This window comes from Brassica napus, chromosome A5, assembly GCF_020379485.1.
Source record: "Brassica napus cultivar Da-Ae chromosome A5, Da-Ae, whole genome shotgun sequence".
Classification (NCBI taxonomy): domain Eukaryota; kingdom Viridiplantae; phylum Streptophyta; class Magnoliopsida; order Brassicales; family Brassicaceae; genus Brassica; species Brassica napus.
The window spans coordinates 2,695,149-2,710,782 of NC_063438.1; the positions used below are offsets into that span (position 1 = coordinate 2,695,149).

A 15,634-nucleotide genomic window follows, 5' to 3' on the forward strand; every position below is an offset into this window, starting at 1 on the left:
AGTAAATTAGATAATTCATGTATAAAATTAACTGATCTTAAACTTTTTATATATATATATAGTTATTATATTAAATGAATAAACATAAAAAAACACTGATAAAAAAAATTTAGCGTATTGAATTACGGATCAGGATCATAATAATTGAATAAAAACTAATTTAAAAATAGATATAATAAAAAAATACCAAATATATATGATGATTTGAAATAATCAATTAACTTACAGCATGAAAACTATCAAATTGTTATATTTAAAATAATTATATATAAACATTTAAATATATAAGTAACTTTAAAAATATATTCTAATTATGTAAAAAATATATATAAACATGAAAATTAATACCCGCACGGTTGTGCGGGTCCAAATCTAGTATATATATAAAACATATCAATAATTCGTTAATGTCTAGACTTCGTTTAAACCTCAAATAATCCGCCTAGTAAACTAGATGAAGCACCTAATTACCACCTACAGATTTTTTAACATTGATTCACATTATTCGATTTTAGCTTTGTGTATTTTATGGCCAATCACAAGCTCCTCTCTCTTAAAAGTTGACAAAAACAAAATATCTACTATTTTCTAATTTTTAAATCGAAAAAACAGGAAAAATAAAAAAGTTCGCAAAAGACATCATTTTCCCAGAGTATTAAAAACCTCACTCAACCCATTTTCTAAAACCCTCGTTCCTCCCCCAAAAGCAATGCCGAGGTTTCCCCCATCTCCGTCCCCCAACCTCCTCCAGAGACTCTTCTCCTCCTCCAACAAACGCTCCTCATCCTCCCCCACCGCCGCGCTCCTCTCCGGAGACTTCCACCTCCGCCGATTCTCCTCCGGAAACGCCGCCCGCGCCGCGAAAGGCGAGAAGGAGCCATGGTGGAAGGAATCGATGAACAAGGTCCGCAACATCGGGATCTCAGCTCACATAGACTCGGGGAAAACCACGCTCACCGAGCGCGTGCTGTTCTACACGGGGCGGATCCACGAGATCCACGAAGTCAGAGGGAGAGACGGCGTCGGCGCTAAGATGGACTCCATGGACTTGGAGCGTGAGAAAGGTATCACCATCCAATCCGCCGCCACCTACTGTACTTGGAAGGATTACAAGGTGAGTAGATTAGAGAGAGAGAGAGAGATCGAACAAATATAAATGATTTGCGTTTGGGGAGAATCGAACCGTGGTGTCTAGCTTCCGTATATATAACACATCCGCCACTAGGCTACTTGATTGGTTAACTGATTGTTTGATTGATGTTAGGTTAATATCATTGACACTCCTGGTCACGTTGACTTCACAATTGAAGTGGAGAGAGCCTTACGTGTACTAGACGGAGCGATCTTGGTTCTATGCAGTGTTGGTGGTGTGCAGAGTCAGTCTATTACTGTTGACAGGCAGATGAGGAGGTACGAGGTTCCGAGAGTGGCGTTTATCAACAAGCTTGATAGAATGGGAGCTGATCCATGGAAAGTGCTGAGCCAAGTATGTTGTATGATCTTTCAATGGAATGCGTTAGCTTTTTTTTACTGGTTATGTAAGTTTTTTTAATTTGATAGGCAAGAGCTAAGCTCAGGCATCATAGTGCAGCTGTGCAAATGCCTATTGGTCTAGAAGAGAATTTCAAGGGTCTTATTGACCTTGTGCATGTGAAAGCTCTTTTCTTCCATGGATCCAGCGGGTTTGTGTTAAAATACTTTTTTTTTTGTATTGTTGCTTGTGTTTTACATTTTGATTGTGTATGAATTGCAGTGAGAATGTTGTGGCTGGTGATATTCCGGCTGATATGGAAGAGTTGGTTGCGGAGAAGAGGCGAGAATTGATAGAGACAGTCTCTGAAGTTGATGATGTGCTCGCTGAGAAGTTTCTAAATGATGAGCCTGTTACTGCTGCTGAGCTTGAGGTTTTGTTCTTTTTTCCTCTGGTGTTTGCTATTTGACGTCTTTGGCATTGTACGCATATAATCGGCGATGATAGTAAAAGCAACACTCATCGCATGAATCGAAGGAAGATAGTTCCCGGATTATTAATAGATATTGTTGGCAAACTTATGGTAGTTAGTTAACTGATTTCACTATAACAGAGATCAATTCTGAGGGAACGTTGAATCATGTGGATCCTACTTGCCTTAGACATTGTCTTGTCTTTTCATTTCTAGAGCCAATGAACTGCTATGTTTAGATATTATTGTTCGTTTTGCAGTTTCGTTATTGTTAACTTTTTTTGCCCTGCTGTATACATGAGCAGGAAGCTATTCGCAGAGCTACCATTGCACAGAAGTTTGTTCCTGTATTTATGGGCAGTGCATTCAAAAACAAGGTAATTGCTTCTTCGTATGTAACAGCTGATACTGTGCAAGTTTGGATGGTCTTTTATCCTTGCGTTCCTCTTTATATTGTCATATCAAATGTATTGAAAAGTTTTCAACTTCTGGCTTGTTTCGTTTTTTTTTTGTCTGCAGGGAGTACAACCTCTACTAGATGGTGTTGTTAGCTATCTTCCTTGTCCAACTGAAGTCAATAACTATGCTCTTGACCAGGATAATGAAGAAGCGAAGGTACTCCACTTGCAGTATCTTTTACGATAAAAAGTAAACCGATTCTAAAACAGTGAATTTCAGGTAACCTTGACCGGTTCTCCAGATGGACCTCTTGTTGCGCTGGCTTTTAAACTAGAGGAGGGACGTTTTGGTCAGCTAACATATCTTAGGTGAATTCTTGATCTCTTGTAGATGGGATGGGTTGGATTTCTAAAATATCTGAACGCTAACTTATGTTCTTTTGTTAATGCAGAATATACGAAGGCGTGATTAAGAAGGGTGATTTTATCATAAATGTTAATACTAAAAAGAGAATAAAGGTTAGTCCATGAATGTACGTATTGCTTTTGAGATTTTTCAGTGTCATGAAGGTCTGTGCATAACACTGTGTCAAATTTACACTGTCATAAGTATATTGCCTGCTTTACTTCATTTTATTTAAAAGCTATTTAAATGTTTCTTGGTGCAGGTTCCACGCTTGGTCCGTATGCATTCTAATGATATGGAGGTAAGACATCTTGTTGCAGATTATTTTTCTCCTTAAGATTCCATTATGGTAGCAACTCTCGTGTCGAATTCTAGAAGTTTATTATACTTTTCAGGATATTCAAGAGGCACATGCTGGAGAAATCGTAGCTGTGTTTGGTATTGACTGTGCATCAGGTACAGTAGATAACGCTGTACTTGTTCATTATTTTTAACGTAATTTACTTGTTTGGGTGTGTGACGTACTTTTGGGTATAAAATTCCTAACCTTGTTATATTATCAGGTCATACATTTACAGATGGATCAGTCAAGTACACAATGACATCGATGAGTGTTCCTGAACCTGTTATGTCCTTGGCTGTTCAACCAGTTTCAAAAGATTCGGGTGGACAGGTAACTCTTACGAATTTTTGTAGCTAAAACAACTGGATATGTTTCTTTAACTTTTTGGCTTTGAGAAGTTTGCTACTAAAATCTATTTTCTGGTGTTAGTTCTCAAAAGCATTGCAACGATTCCAGAAAGAGGATCCTACTTTCAGAGTGGGATTGGATCCCGACAGTAACCAGGTAATTTATCTTATAAACTCTGTTGCTTCTCATCACCTTTTCTCTTATTTCGATCCTTGCTAATATTACAACATTGATAATTCTTCCGTTTAATGGGATACAGACGATTATTTCTGGTATGGGGGAATTGCATTTGGATATTTATGTTGAACGTATGCGCAGAGAATATAAGGTACCTGACTTTAATCCTACACAATGATCTCACTATATAGCCTCTTCTCAACGAAAAATCCCCTATTTTTTTTTTTTTTGCAAACAGGTTGATGCGACTGTTGGCAAGCCTCGTGTCAACTTTAGGGAGACTATCACTCAGCGAGCTGAGTTCGATTATCTACACAAGAAGCAAAGTGGAGGAGCGGGTCAGTACGGTAGAGTTACCGGGTGAGTATGTAAAAAGTTAAAAACTAAAATAAAAAATGATGTTAGGGGATCGATCACTTGTAAACCAATCCTAATGTCTTCTCAAATACACTTGTAACTGTTGCTAGGTATGTGGAACCTCTACCATCTGACTCTAAAGAGAAGTTTGAGTTCGAAAACATGATTGTTGGACAAGCGATTCCGTCTGGTTTTATACCAGCAATCGAGAAAGGTTTCAAAGAAGCTGCAAACTCGTGAGTGGTCTTTTTTATTGACTTTTTTTTGCTTCTCCTTTCATGTTGTCACTGTGAAACCCGTGATTCCGTATTGCAGGGGTTCACTAATTGGTCATCCGGTAGAGAATATTCGGATAGTATTGACAGACGGAGCTTCACACGCAGTAGATTCCAGTGAACTTGCGTTTAAAATGGCTGCAATATACGCGTTCAGACTGTGTTACACAGCGGCTAAACCGGTGATTCTAGAGCCTGTCATGTTGGTTGAGTTGAAAGTACCAACAGAGTTTCAGGGCACTGTTGCTGGTGACCTCAACAAGTAACAAAACCTCTAACAAACACTTTTTATCCATGTTTATTGGTAAAAATAGCTCAGCTTAATTATTTTTTTTTCTTACAGGAGGAAAGGTATAATCGTTGGAAACGATCAGGAGGGTGATGATTCAGTAATCCAAGCTCATGTGAGAACCAATACGAAGCTTTTCTTACTAATAATAATCCGCTCAGATCTTGAAACTGTAATTAACATGTGAATATTATCCATGTTTGTGTTTTATAACAGGTGCCTTTGAACAACATGTTTGGCTATTCCACATCTCTTCGCTCCATGACACAGGTACTACCATCCTCACCATTACCATGATTCATGAACATTACGAAGACATTGTTGAATATAATATTTTACTTTTGGTGTAAATGTTGGACAGGGAAAAGGAGAATTTACGATGGAATACAAAGAACACTCTGCTGTGTCAAACGATGTCCAAACTCAGCTCGTCAACGCCCACAACGCCACCAAACCAACTGATTAGTTCCTCCGATCGATACCTATGGTTTTGTCATCTTTTAATCGATGATTTGTTTTGTGTTTTTTTCATAGCTCAACATTATTTATACGGTTCCTTCATACAGGGAACTAAATCACTCAGCATAAAATGTTAGTTCTTGATAGGCTTTGTCAAAAAAGTCTATTTCAAGATTACTGGGCCATGAGCCCTTCAACCTTTTTAATATTAATCCCATCTCTTGGTCCACCAGTGACATCCATTTTGGTAATTGTAATGTTTAAATGGCTCTTCCTATTTTTTTTTTTTTTGAACAAATGGCTCTTCCTTTTATTTACAGTTTTAAAGTGTTTTCAACTCTTTCAGCATAAATTGACGTATCAATAAATATTAGTCTTTTATATCGTCTATATGATAAGATAGGGTCCAAAATAAGCCTACCAGAAATCGTTGGAGACAATCATTGACATAGAGTAGTCTTCACGTCAAATAGGAAGAAAGAAACTGACTCTAACGAACTAGCTCAGACTTTTCTTTTATACTTCATCTCAAAGCTACTTCTTCTCTTTCTCATAGAGGAGTTGGTGTGATGACTAACATCATACCCGTTCGTTTTAAGTTGTTACTATTTCCTCCTATCTAATTTCTGATTATTTTCTTAAGCCAACCTTTTCATAACTTTACCAAACATATACTATGTTTTAATTTTAAACCAAAACTTTTTTTTGTGAAAAAAGTTTGTCAAGTCGTTCTAACCTCCACGTTTTCTCTTTGTCGAAGTCCCAATTCAAGGGAGAGTAGTATTATTGAACTTTTCTTCTTATACTGCTATATCTTTAAAACTCAACAGTCAACGTAGTATTTCCTTTATTTTACTTAACTTGTCGAATCAAAATTTGGTGTGTTTTGGTTAGTAAATAACTTACTCCTGAACTAAATACAATCCATTCATTAATTTAGTAACCAAACGTTCCAAACCCATTAAACCAAAAATATCTTTCTATATATATATATTTATAACCTATGCTTTTCCCTCCACTACAGGTTCAACATCATCGATCACACCATGCATCATCATCCATACAATCGTAAACCCATCACCGTCTTCTCCTTCTTCTTTCTTATCTATCATATCCCACAAACCATCGAAGCTCAAAACCCATCTCAATTCACGATCAAACCATCACGGCACAACGTCAATATACCGGAAATAAAACGTCACCTTCACCGGTTCGGTTACCTCCAACGCAACAACAACAACAACGTCTCGTTCGAGCAAGCTCTCTCTCGCTACCAAAAAAATCTCGGTCTACCGATAACCGGGAAACCAGATTCCGACACGTTGTCACACGTTCGGTTACCAAGATGCGGATTCCCCGATGACGTGGACTCCAAAACGCCGCCGTTTCACACAGAACAAAAATACGTGTATTTCCCCGGAAGGCCCAGGTGGACAAGAGACGACAACATTCCACTGCAACTCACCTACGCCTTCTCGCAGGAGAACCTCACCCCTTATCTAACACCAACACAAATACGCCGCGTGTTCAAACTCGCTTTCGCCAAGTGGGCTTCGGTGATCCCCGTGAGCTTCGTCGAAACAGAGGACTACGACATCGCCGACATCAAAATCGGATTCTTCGCCGGAGACCACGGCGACGGAGAGCCGTTCGACGGTGTTTTGGGCGTTTTAGCGCACACTTTCTCGCCGGAAAACGGTAGGCTTCATCTGGACAAAGCAGAGACGTGGGCCGTCGATTTCCATGAGGAGAAATCGACGGTTGCCGTTGATTTGGAGTCTGTAGCTGTGCACGAGATAGGTCACGTGCTTGGGCTGGGCCATAGCTCGGCGAAAGACGCGGCTATGTACCCAACGTTAAAGCCCAGAAGCAAGAAAGTGGATTTGAACGTTGATGATGTCGTTGGAGTACAGTCTTTGTACGGAACTAACCCAAATTTTAACTTAAGTGGTTTACTTGCGTCGGAGACTTCGACCAATCTAGCTGCTGATGGCAAGTTGGTTCGGTCCGAAGGAGTGATCTATTCGACTTTGAGTACTCTTCTCGTTCTCGGTTTTTTTAATCTTTAGGTTCGCATAGACCACAGTGGATTAATTCAATCTCAAATTGTATAGAATCATGAATGCATGGAATATAGTTAAGTCGTCTTGTTTTATTTTTTTGTAAGCTCAGGAGTGTTGAATGTATTATGTTTATTATAACATGGACATACAGCTGCAACGAGGCCCATTACAAATGGGTTATAATATTAACGGCCCAGTAGACTGTCAACATGATGATTGCTAGCTTGAAGTTATACGTAAATTAACAGACATCAGGCCGAAGATGTAACTTTGGCCTATGTTTTTCTCAAGTATGGAAGAAGTAACACAAAACACACCAGAGGATGCCAGGATCCATATAACCGGAAAATGACAAATAAACTTTAGATTTGTCTAGATGAATGCAGTAATGCTGAGTAACTTATTTCATAAAAAGAATTGAATAGGTCCGACACAATTTCTTTGGATATCTATCTTCAATTGTCGCTGTCGCATTCAACATAAAGTAGGCTCCACGGCCCATAAACATATAGCCGGTACGGTCTGGTTAAATCGCTTTCATCTCTTCTCTATCAGTTTTTGGGTTGTTGGTTATAAATCATAATAATTGAGGAATATTTTAAGAGCAGAACACTATTGCAATTTTGTCCCTTAAAATTAAAAGATTTATAAAAACTTGTTTTCTTTTGTAACAAATAACTTAATATCAATATTTTGATACATTTTTTTATCATAAGCTTAGTTTTGTAATTTGGGGAAAATAGGAAATATAAATATTCCAGCTGTGACAGTACTTTTTGAGAATTTGTCTAAAATATTTTCTTGTGCAGTTTCTTCTCATAAATAAATCATCATATTCATGAAAATGATCATCTTCAAATGGTTCCCAACATTGTGGCGAGAATGAATCTATACATAGAGTTCATTTGAGAAATTATATTGCTTAACAGCTAAATTATCGTTTGTTCTGTCACAATTATACGAATTCTTATTTCTGTTATTTACGCTATTTTCTTCTTCTTCTTTTATTTATCCATTTAAGCCATCGACTTATCATTTCTTTATCGCTGGATGGAGAGTTATTATGTTTTCCTAGTTAGGTACGTAATGGTGAAACTTTGAATGAATGCAAGTCTCTAGAATTGACACTACCATTCTTGGGTGTTGCTTGAGAATGTGAAACTGACTATGGAGGTATAATGCATGTAAAGTAAAGGTTGTATACTTGTACATATGGAGTAAACACTTATTTACTAAACACAAGAAAATACTAAAGAAGGGGACAAGAGGGATAAAGGAAGAGCATATGGTGTATCATTTTTGCATGTTATCCGTCAGAAGGGATTATTATCTTTTTTTTTTTTTAAGATTACTTCTTTTGTTTTATATTTAAACGTAATTTTTTTCTTCTACAATTGACTTTTTAAAAAAGAGCTACCTAGTGTTGTTGAGAAAGAAAAAAACTCATATATTAATATTCGGTGTCATTATGGGCACATGAGGCCGCACGTGTTCTTGCTGTTTACTTTGGGATCACCGTCCTCTGTCACGTCACGTGATTCAAGAAACAAAAAATCAAAAGAATAAACAAAAAAGCTTTAGTATAATGTCAATAATGACATATATATTCGTACTTACATGTATACTAATATTAGTTTATGCGACTTAGGAGCGTTCATAGTGGTCACTTGCTCACTTCCACTACTAGAGTCACGAGACCACAACATTCGGGGGCACTCAAAAAAGTAAGCAAAAAAATCTTCTTAAAATATATGACCAGAACAAGTGACTCTGATTGAGGAAGAGGAACTAACGAGAAGATAGTTCCACTGCCACCGTACGTCGATGTACTTCGTCTAGATTAATTTTCTCGCTTTCTCTATCTCCTTATTTTTAGAAGATATAAATTTACTTTACTGCAGCAAATGTATTTTTTATTGGAAAATAATTATATAAATAGTAAAAAAAGGTTTTTAACATGGGAATGTACCGTGTACGAAAGTAAATGCACCAAGGTGAAGGTGCCAGCTGGAAAAGACACTGTCGGTAGTAAGTGAAGATTAATTAAAAGAATAGTAAAAAACAAATATCTCATATGGGTACCTCTCCTGCCGTGCCATCGTGTTTAATTAACACTGAATGTGCAGTGGGGTTGGGCCCTTGTGGAGAGTCACGATGTTATATAAATTAAAGCTTATCTTATTGTGATAAACCCTAGTAAGCGTCACACGACACGGCCCGTTTCTTTCTCCTTCGTTTAAATTAAACCATATTAACATTTAGTTTTGTGTAGATGATATTTTACTCGTGCAAACCAATAGTTACTATTTAATTTCATGTTTGTAGGGAAACTGAGAGTTAAGCCTCAAATTTAAACACACAAAGTTCATATAATATATATATGGAGGGTCAAATGGTTAACTATTCTGTATTCTATCTACTTTTTATTTTATTTTTTTAACCACCTTATTCCTTCTTCTTTTGTGATGTTCATGGCCCCCACATGCAGCCACGTGGGTAAATGACTTTTCTTCATTAACATTAATATTTATTTTCGTAAAAGATGAAAATAATTTATCTTTAGAACTTGTGTGGATAGGTCAAGAACTAAAATTGTCGGCACGTACCGTAAACCATGTGTATACCTGCATTTAGTTGGAAAAAAACTAAGAGATGGAGGGCAATATTAATGTTAATCAATAGTTTATCCGCCGAACACAACTCGTTTATTCGTAAAATAAAATAATTCAGACTAATTGCTCTTTTACATATTAGTCGCCTGCAGCATATATATTATACTGTGGAAGTCGCTTTTAATTTATTTTTGAGCTTTTAAAAGTTCATAATTATATGTATTTCAATGTATAGGCCTTAATTAATTAGTTGAACAATGGCGCAGAATTTTACAGCACATGAGCCGAGCAAATTGTCAAATATAATTAGGTATATATATGTTTTCAAATTTTCCTTGTTATAATTTATAAATTATAACAAATATATCCCCAAATTTGATTTTATGACAAACAATTAGGTAGCCAAATAGCAAAGTTTCATATATTTATCATTTACTTGAAAGAAAAAGAACACTGAGAATATGACCCACTACATAATACGTACATAACACTAGACAGGAGCAGTGAAAGAGACGTATATATGATGGCTAAACACATTTTCTGTAGACTATAAGAAGAAACAAAAAGGTTGAAATTATAAACTCAGGTTAGGTCACATTTTACCAAAAACAAAAACTCAGGTTAGGTTAACGATATTCTAGTTTGGTAAAGTTGTTTAATTAGTATCATAAATTTCTTGTTTAAATAAATCAAATGCAGTATGAGATTGGATGTTTTGAACAAATTTGAGTTAGATATGTTGATTAATTTCCTTAAATAAATTTGGAAAGTAATGTTCTTTTAAATGAATTTTCTGAAAAATATAAAAAACCAATGATAATCGTGTGTGATGTTTAAAAATAGGTCCTCATTTTTATCATCAGATTTATCTCGAGCCTGAAATGTAGTCATTTTTATTTTGTTTTTTCAGTAAAAAAAATGACTACATTTTTTGTCAAATGATTTTCATTAATATTGAGTGAGAAATACAAAATTAAGAAACAACATCTAATTTACTATTTGCTCTGGCGTCCACTTGAATCGAATTGACTACAATTATATTCTAGTCCACTTGAATCATCCGTCCCTAATCTCCAAAACGCAGCAACAAGGCATTTCCCCAATATACTATAACGTATTATATGCTGGCTTAAACAAAATTTATTTAGTTGAAATCACGAGAGAAACACGTGAAAACATACAAAATGAACTATTCAACTACTATTTTTCCAAAATCAAATCATATGTTTTTGAAGTTGAACGTTTGTTATATATGTGACATGTTAAAGCTCCAGCTTTTTTTGTTTGTCAACGAAGCTCCAGCTTTATAACAGGGTTTCAATCGGCTTATCACCATTGATCAACGTAGTGATCAAATATCAGGAATTGAGTATATACATATTGTATTGAGCCGCACAATAACATCTGCAAATTCATATAGTTTTGTGATACTTACCAAAATTATTAATAGTAAACTTAGACTAAGATTTAGTTAACCGTGTGGAAAGTTTCGAGCATTGGATAGCTAATAAACAGCTGATGTATTGATTCAGGAATGATTTATACATCTGTACACCAATAAAAATCTATTTGTTGGACTGAAAAATGAGTTTAGCAGTTGTAAATTATTCATCCACATAATTAATATACACTCTCTTTTTTGTCAACAATTAATATACACTCTAAAACATATAATTGTCTCGATTATGTTTTCTTTCTAAGTGTTTTTACTTTATTCGTGTTTGGTTTGCTTTTATTCACAACGTAATAATGCATAATTTTTACTCATTTTTTGTTTGTTTTGTTTTGGATAATAAATACTTTTTTTAAGAAAAAAAGAGAGTAGTGAATAGGTTGAGTCGGTCACTCACGGTGCATGGTCACTCTCTCTGCACGTTCTCTTGCCCTCTTCTCCTCTCTCTCTCTCATTATCTCTTCCTATTAAAGACTCTAAACCAGTCTTATAGAGAGAGTGAGAAAGAGACAGAGTCAGAGTTTGTAAGAGAGCCTTCCATCAAACCACCCTAACTAAACAATGGACCTCTATGGCTTATCATCACCAGACTTACTTCGAGTCGATGACCTTCTTGATTTCTCCAATGAAGACATCTTCTCCGCCTCTTCCTCCACTTCCACCGCCGCTACTTCCTCCTCCTCCTTCCCTCCTCCTCAGAACCCTAACTTCCACCACCACCACCCTTCCTCCGCCGATCATTCCTTCCTCCACGACATATGCGTTCCCGTATGTTCTCTCCTATTCATTAGACTTTCTTGATTTTCTTTTATTTTATTTTAATGTTTTTGTTTTCTTGTTTTGTGTAGAGTGACGACGCTGCTCACCTTGAGTGGCTCTCACAGTTCGTCGACGACTCCTTTGCTGACTTTCCGGCGAACCCATTGGGAGGAACCATGACTACCGTCAAAACTGAGACCTCGTTTCCCGGCAAACCAAGAAGCAAACGATCGAGAGTTCCAGCTGCTTACGCTGGAACATGGGCACCTATGTCCGAATCCGACCAGGAGGTTCATGTCGCCGGGAAACTCAAGCCTAAGAAAGAACACTCCGGCGGCGGAGGAAGAAATTATCAGTCCACAACGGAGACGGCTGAAGGAGGGATGAGGAGATGCACTCACTGTGCTTCGGATAAGACACCACAATGGAGGACCGGTCCTCTCGGGCCTAAGACTCTTTGTAACGCATGTGGAGTCCGGTTTAAATCCGGTAGACTTGTACCGGAATATAGACCGGCTTCGAGTCCTACTTTCGTTTTGACTCAGCATTCCAACTCTCACCGGAAGGTGATGGAGCTTAGACGGCAGAAGGAGGTTATGAGACAACCACAACATGTCCAACTTCACCACCACCACCACCACATTCCTCCGTTTTAGTCCGACGTCACTTCTTTTTTTTTTTCTTTGTTCTTCTTGGGGGTTGGGTTTGGGGGGAGTCACGTGATGATGACGTTTTGCGATCATAGCGGCGTTTATCACGTGACGGACGAGCAACGGGAGCGTAAACTATTTGTTAAAAATCAAACTCTGCTAAACTCAACCCCATTAAATTGTTAATTATTACCAATTTTAAACTTTATTTTTACCTTTTCTTCTACGTTATTTATTTAAGCCTTATTTTTCTTTAGAAAACAAATAACAAATCGTTAACAAGTAAAAAGTAATTACAAATGAGTAAATCATTTATGAATAAGGAAAGGCTACATTAATTTTTGCTTATACTAAACGACGTCAGCTCTCAGAGTTTAAATATATTATCCACTTGCACCCTTTCTGCGACTTTACGTTTCGACCAGACTTGTTTAGATACAAACCAGAAGAAAAACCATGGAGGCTTGGTCCCCGTTTAGTGAATCTACTAGACACACGTTCTGTTTTCTTTAACTAAGCTGGTTGTGTCAGATTTTTCTTTAGTTTGATGACTCTTTCATAAGAAACAAAAACTGAACCTATTGAAGATCAATAAAAAGTAAAAACTCAAGACCGATTATATCCGGTTATATGAAGATTAAATTAAAGTTCAAAAATTCAAGATCAAGATCGGTTATAAGAGGATTAATGGAGATTCGAGTTTGATGATAGCATTGATACCATATTACGAAAACAGATTAAGCTTGAGAGATGAAGATGAAGTTTGTTACATTAGACCGAACTAAACCCAAATAGATAACCTAAATTAGCTAAAGGAAACTGACCAAGTACAATGTACTTAGTACATAACCAAGAATCTAATGTTCATATAAGTATAACCGGTCTTAATCTTCAATAGAACCGAAACTTGGGTTAAAGACGGTATGATATCATAATTATCTTGTATTGCTACTAAAGAACCAAAACCCTTGAAACAAACAAACAAAAAACAAGATATTACATATTTTGCCTTTACACTAAACAAAACAATGTCTTAAATCAAATTCGTAACTAGAAAATGGGGTTTGATTTTCCTCATAGGGAGATACAATAGTTGCTAATCTTGTTCACTTCCCTTGTCAAAAGGGTTCCTCTCTTGCTTTATTGCCGAAGCACGGTTCGATATTTGAGGTTGAACAAGACAAATAACTCCATTACACAATACTATCATACAATATTGTTGGTAACTTGCTTATTCTAAACTAGTTCAGCTCCTACATTCTAACATAGAAGAGCAAAGAGACGAGTATATACTTACTTGAGAACTGAATCGAGAAGCTTCTCTCGTGGGAAATTCTTCACGTACATCTTTCAAACCTGTATATACAAATCAACGGTGGTATAATTCGATAACGTTCTTAGAGCCTTCTGTTTGTCTATGCATATATCTTTTTTAACCAACTATCGATCGAAGTGTAAGACCGAATAACAAAGCATACCTGCTGCTTGCTTTTCAATCTTATAGGCCGAGCCGACCACACCGCGTACATGTTTGCCTGCTTGTCTAAGCAAGACGATAGAGATAATTAACACTTATACTCGTGTTGATACGTATCCAATATCCTGATAATTTATGGATGATATAAACCTGAGCTAAAGTAAAGTGGTTGTTACTAAGGGATGAGATGCAGCAACGTTTACACCTCTGCATACAAAAGCTGAAACATATATGATCCGAAAGAGAAACAAGGGCATCCCAACCCTAGTAAACACGAACTGATTCCTATAGGATATAACCCAGACACTCGATTTCTTGAGAGGATGATCAAACTCACTCGAATAATAGATAGTGTGGATTTGATTACGATTGTTTGGCTTTGTATAGCATTTTTTAAATTTAGTTCATGTGAACATGAATACTTGTATAATTATATCTCACAAATATGTAAGATGTATATAAATGTTTATCACTTAAATAATATGCAGAAAATCAAAACTGAAATTTTTATAAAGATAGTCACAAAAATAAACACATGAGTTGAAACCACTGTCTAATACTGATCACTTCTTGCAACTATTATGTGAGTTTCAAGCTCTCTCTCGCTCTCTCTAGTCTCATCACTTGACAAAGTAGAGCTTGCCCATGACATGAAGAACAGCGACAAAAGCAATGAAACCAATGCTCATGACAAGGACAACATTAGGGGAGATCTTGAGACCCGGTGCGTCATCCGTGTAGAACTGAAGCATGGATCCTGCCGCACCACCACCCCCAGAGGCTCCTCCTCCTCCTCCACTTCCGCTAGGCTTCCTCCTACGCATGCTAGCAGCCGCAGCTGCACTTCCTCTCTGCGGAGCTCCACTTCCCACCATATCCTTCTCTTCTTTTAACTAACTGAAACATGCGCGTACAAAAATTATTTTTTCTCTCAGCAGCAAACTTTTAATATAAGTATTAAATTAGTTAGCTAAAATAAGGAGTTCAAAACTAAATAATGTAAAAGAAAAATGAGAAACCTAAACATCATGATCAGTTGTTCATCTAATGTAATCTAATCTAAACACCATGGTTCTGTTTGCAAATTCTAAACACGTGGCATTCGGATTCAACATTTGTAACCAATATAGCTATATAACCATGGCGAGATTCTACACTACATTTCTAAGATACGTCAAGGCAACATGAAACCGTATCAGATCGTAAATCGATATAATCAGATCTACACTATCATCTCATGATCTCAATTAACAACACATCATCTAACGATCCCTCAATTACGATACCATTGAATCAAACAACACTAAAAAAATCAAATTAGAAAAACTCACCTTGATTCGACGAGAACGATAAGAAATGTTCGGATCTTTATGAGTTTGACCCGACTCTGCTCCTTTTATAAGAACGCGTTATTCTCGCCACGCACTTCATAAGGTTATTAGCCAATTAAGTATCGCCACCTCAGCGTAAGTTGCTCCGTGGTGGAGTTTGGATATAACCAGCGTAAGCCCAAACTTTAGGCCCATAAAAGCCCAAACGAAAGCCTATCAGCACTCGGACATGTATATTTCACACAATCCTGCGTACAGATGCCCAAAATAATATACACACACACTAAAGACTAC

General features: G+C 36.8%; 4 protein-coding genes across 4 annotated transcripts; 3 read left to right on the forward strand and 1 right to left on the reverse strand.

The window, feature by feature from the left end:
* Window positions 1-636: 636 nt before the first annotated feature.
* On the forward strand, window positions 637-5,227 carry LOC106450765 (elongation factor G-2, mitochondrial). Its single transcript, XM_013892511.3, has 19 exons — window positions 637-1,114; window positions 1,265-1,486; window positions 1,561-1,682; window positions 1,754-1,904; window positions 2,249-2,320; window positions 2,463-2,558; window positions 2,622-2,710; window positions 2,794-2,860; window positions 3,010-3,048; window positions 3,143-3,203; window positions 3,311-3,420; window positions 3,520-3,594; window positions 3,698-3,766; window positions 3,854-3,975; window positions 4,083-4,208; window positions 4,288-4,509; window positions 4,591-4,651; window positions 4,753-4,806; window positions 4,898-5,227. The coding sequence occupies exons 1-19, from the start codon at window positions 710-712 to the stop codon at window positions 5,000-5,002; spliced, it is 2,268 nt and encodes a 755-aa protein (XP_013747965.1). The 5' UTR covers window positions 637-709; the 3' UTR covers window positions 5,003-5,227.
* A 128-nt stretch (window positions 5,228-5,355) lies between these two features.
* Window positions 5,356-7,198, forward strand: LOC106454559 (metalloendoproteinase 4-MMP-like). The gene has a single exon (XM_022719061.2). It carries the CDS (start codon window positions 6,042-6,044, stop codon window positions 7,062-7,064), a length of 1,023 nt encoding a protein of 340 aa, XP_022574782.1. The 5' UTR covers window positions 5,356-6,041; the 3' UTR covers window positions 7,065-7,198.
* Window positions 7,199-11,521: 4,323 nt separating this feature from the next.
* LOC106454558 (GATA transcription factor 2) lies at window positions 11,522-12,749 on the forward strand. The gene is made up of 2 exons (XM_013896678.3): window positions 11,522-11,891; window positions 11,972-12,749. The coding sequence occupies exons 1-2, from the start codon at window positions 11,685-11,687 to the stop codon at window positions 12,536-12,538; spliced, it is 774 nt and encodes a 257-aa protein (XP_013752132.1). The 5' UTR covers window positions 11,522-11,684; the 3' UTR covers window positions 12,539-12,749.
* Window positions 12,750-14,499: 1,750 nt separating this feature from the next.
* On the reverse strand, window positions 14,500-14,906 carry LOC106454557 (protein transport protein Sec61 subunit beta-like). The gene has a single exon (XM_013896676.3). It carries the CDS (start codon window positions 14,882-14,884, stop codon window positions 14,630-14,632), a length of 255 nt encoding a protein of 84 aa, XP_013752130.1. The 5' UTR covers window positions 14,885-14,906; the 3' UTR covers window positions 14,500-14,629.
* Between the last annotated feature and the right edge of the window lie 728 nt (window positions 14,907-15,634).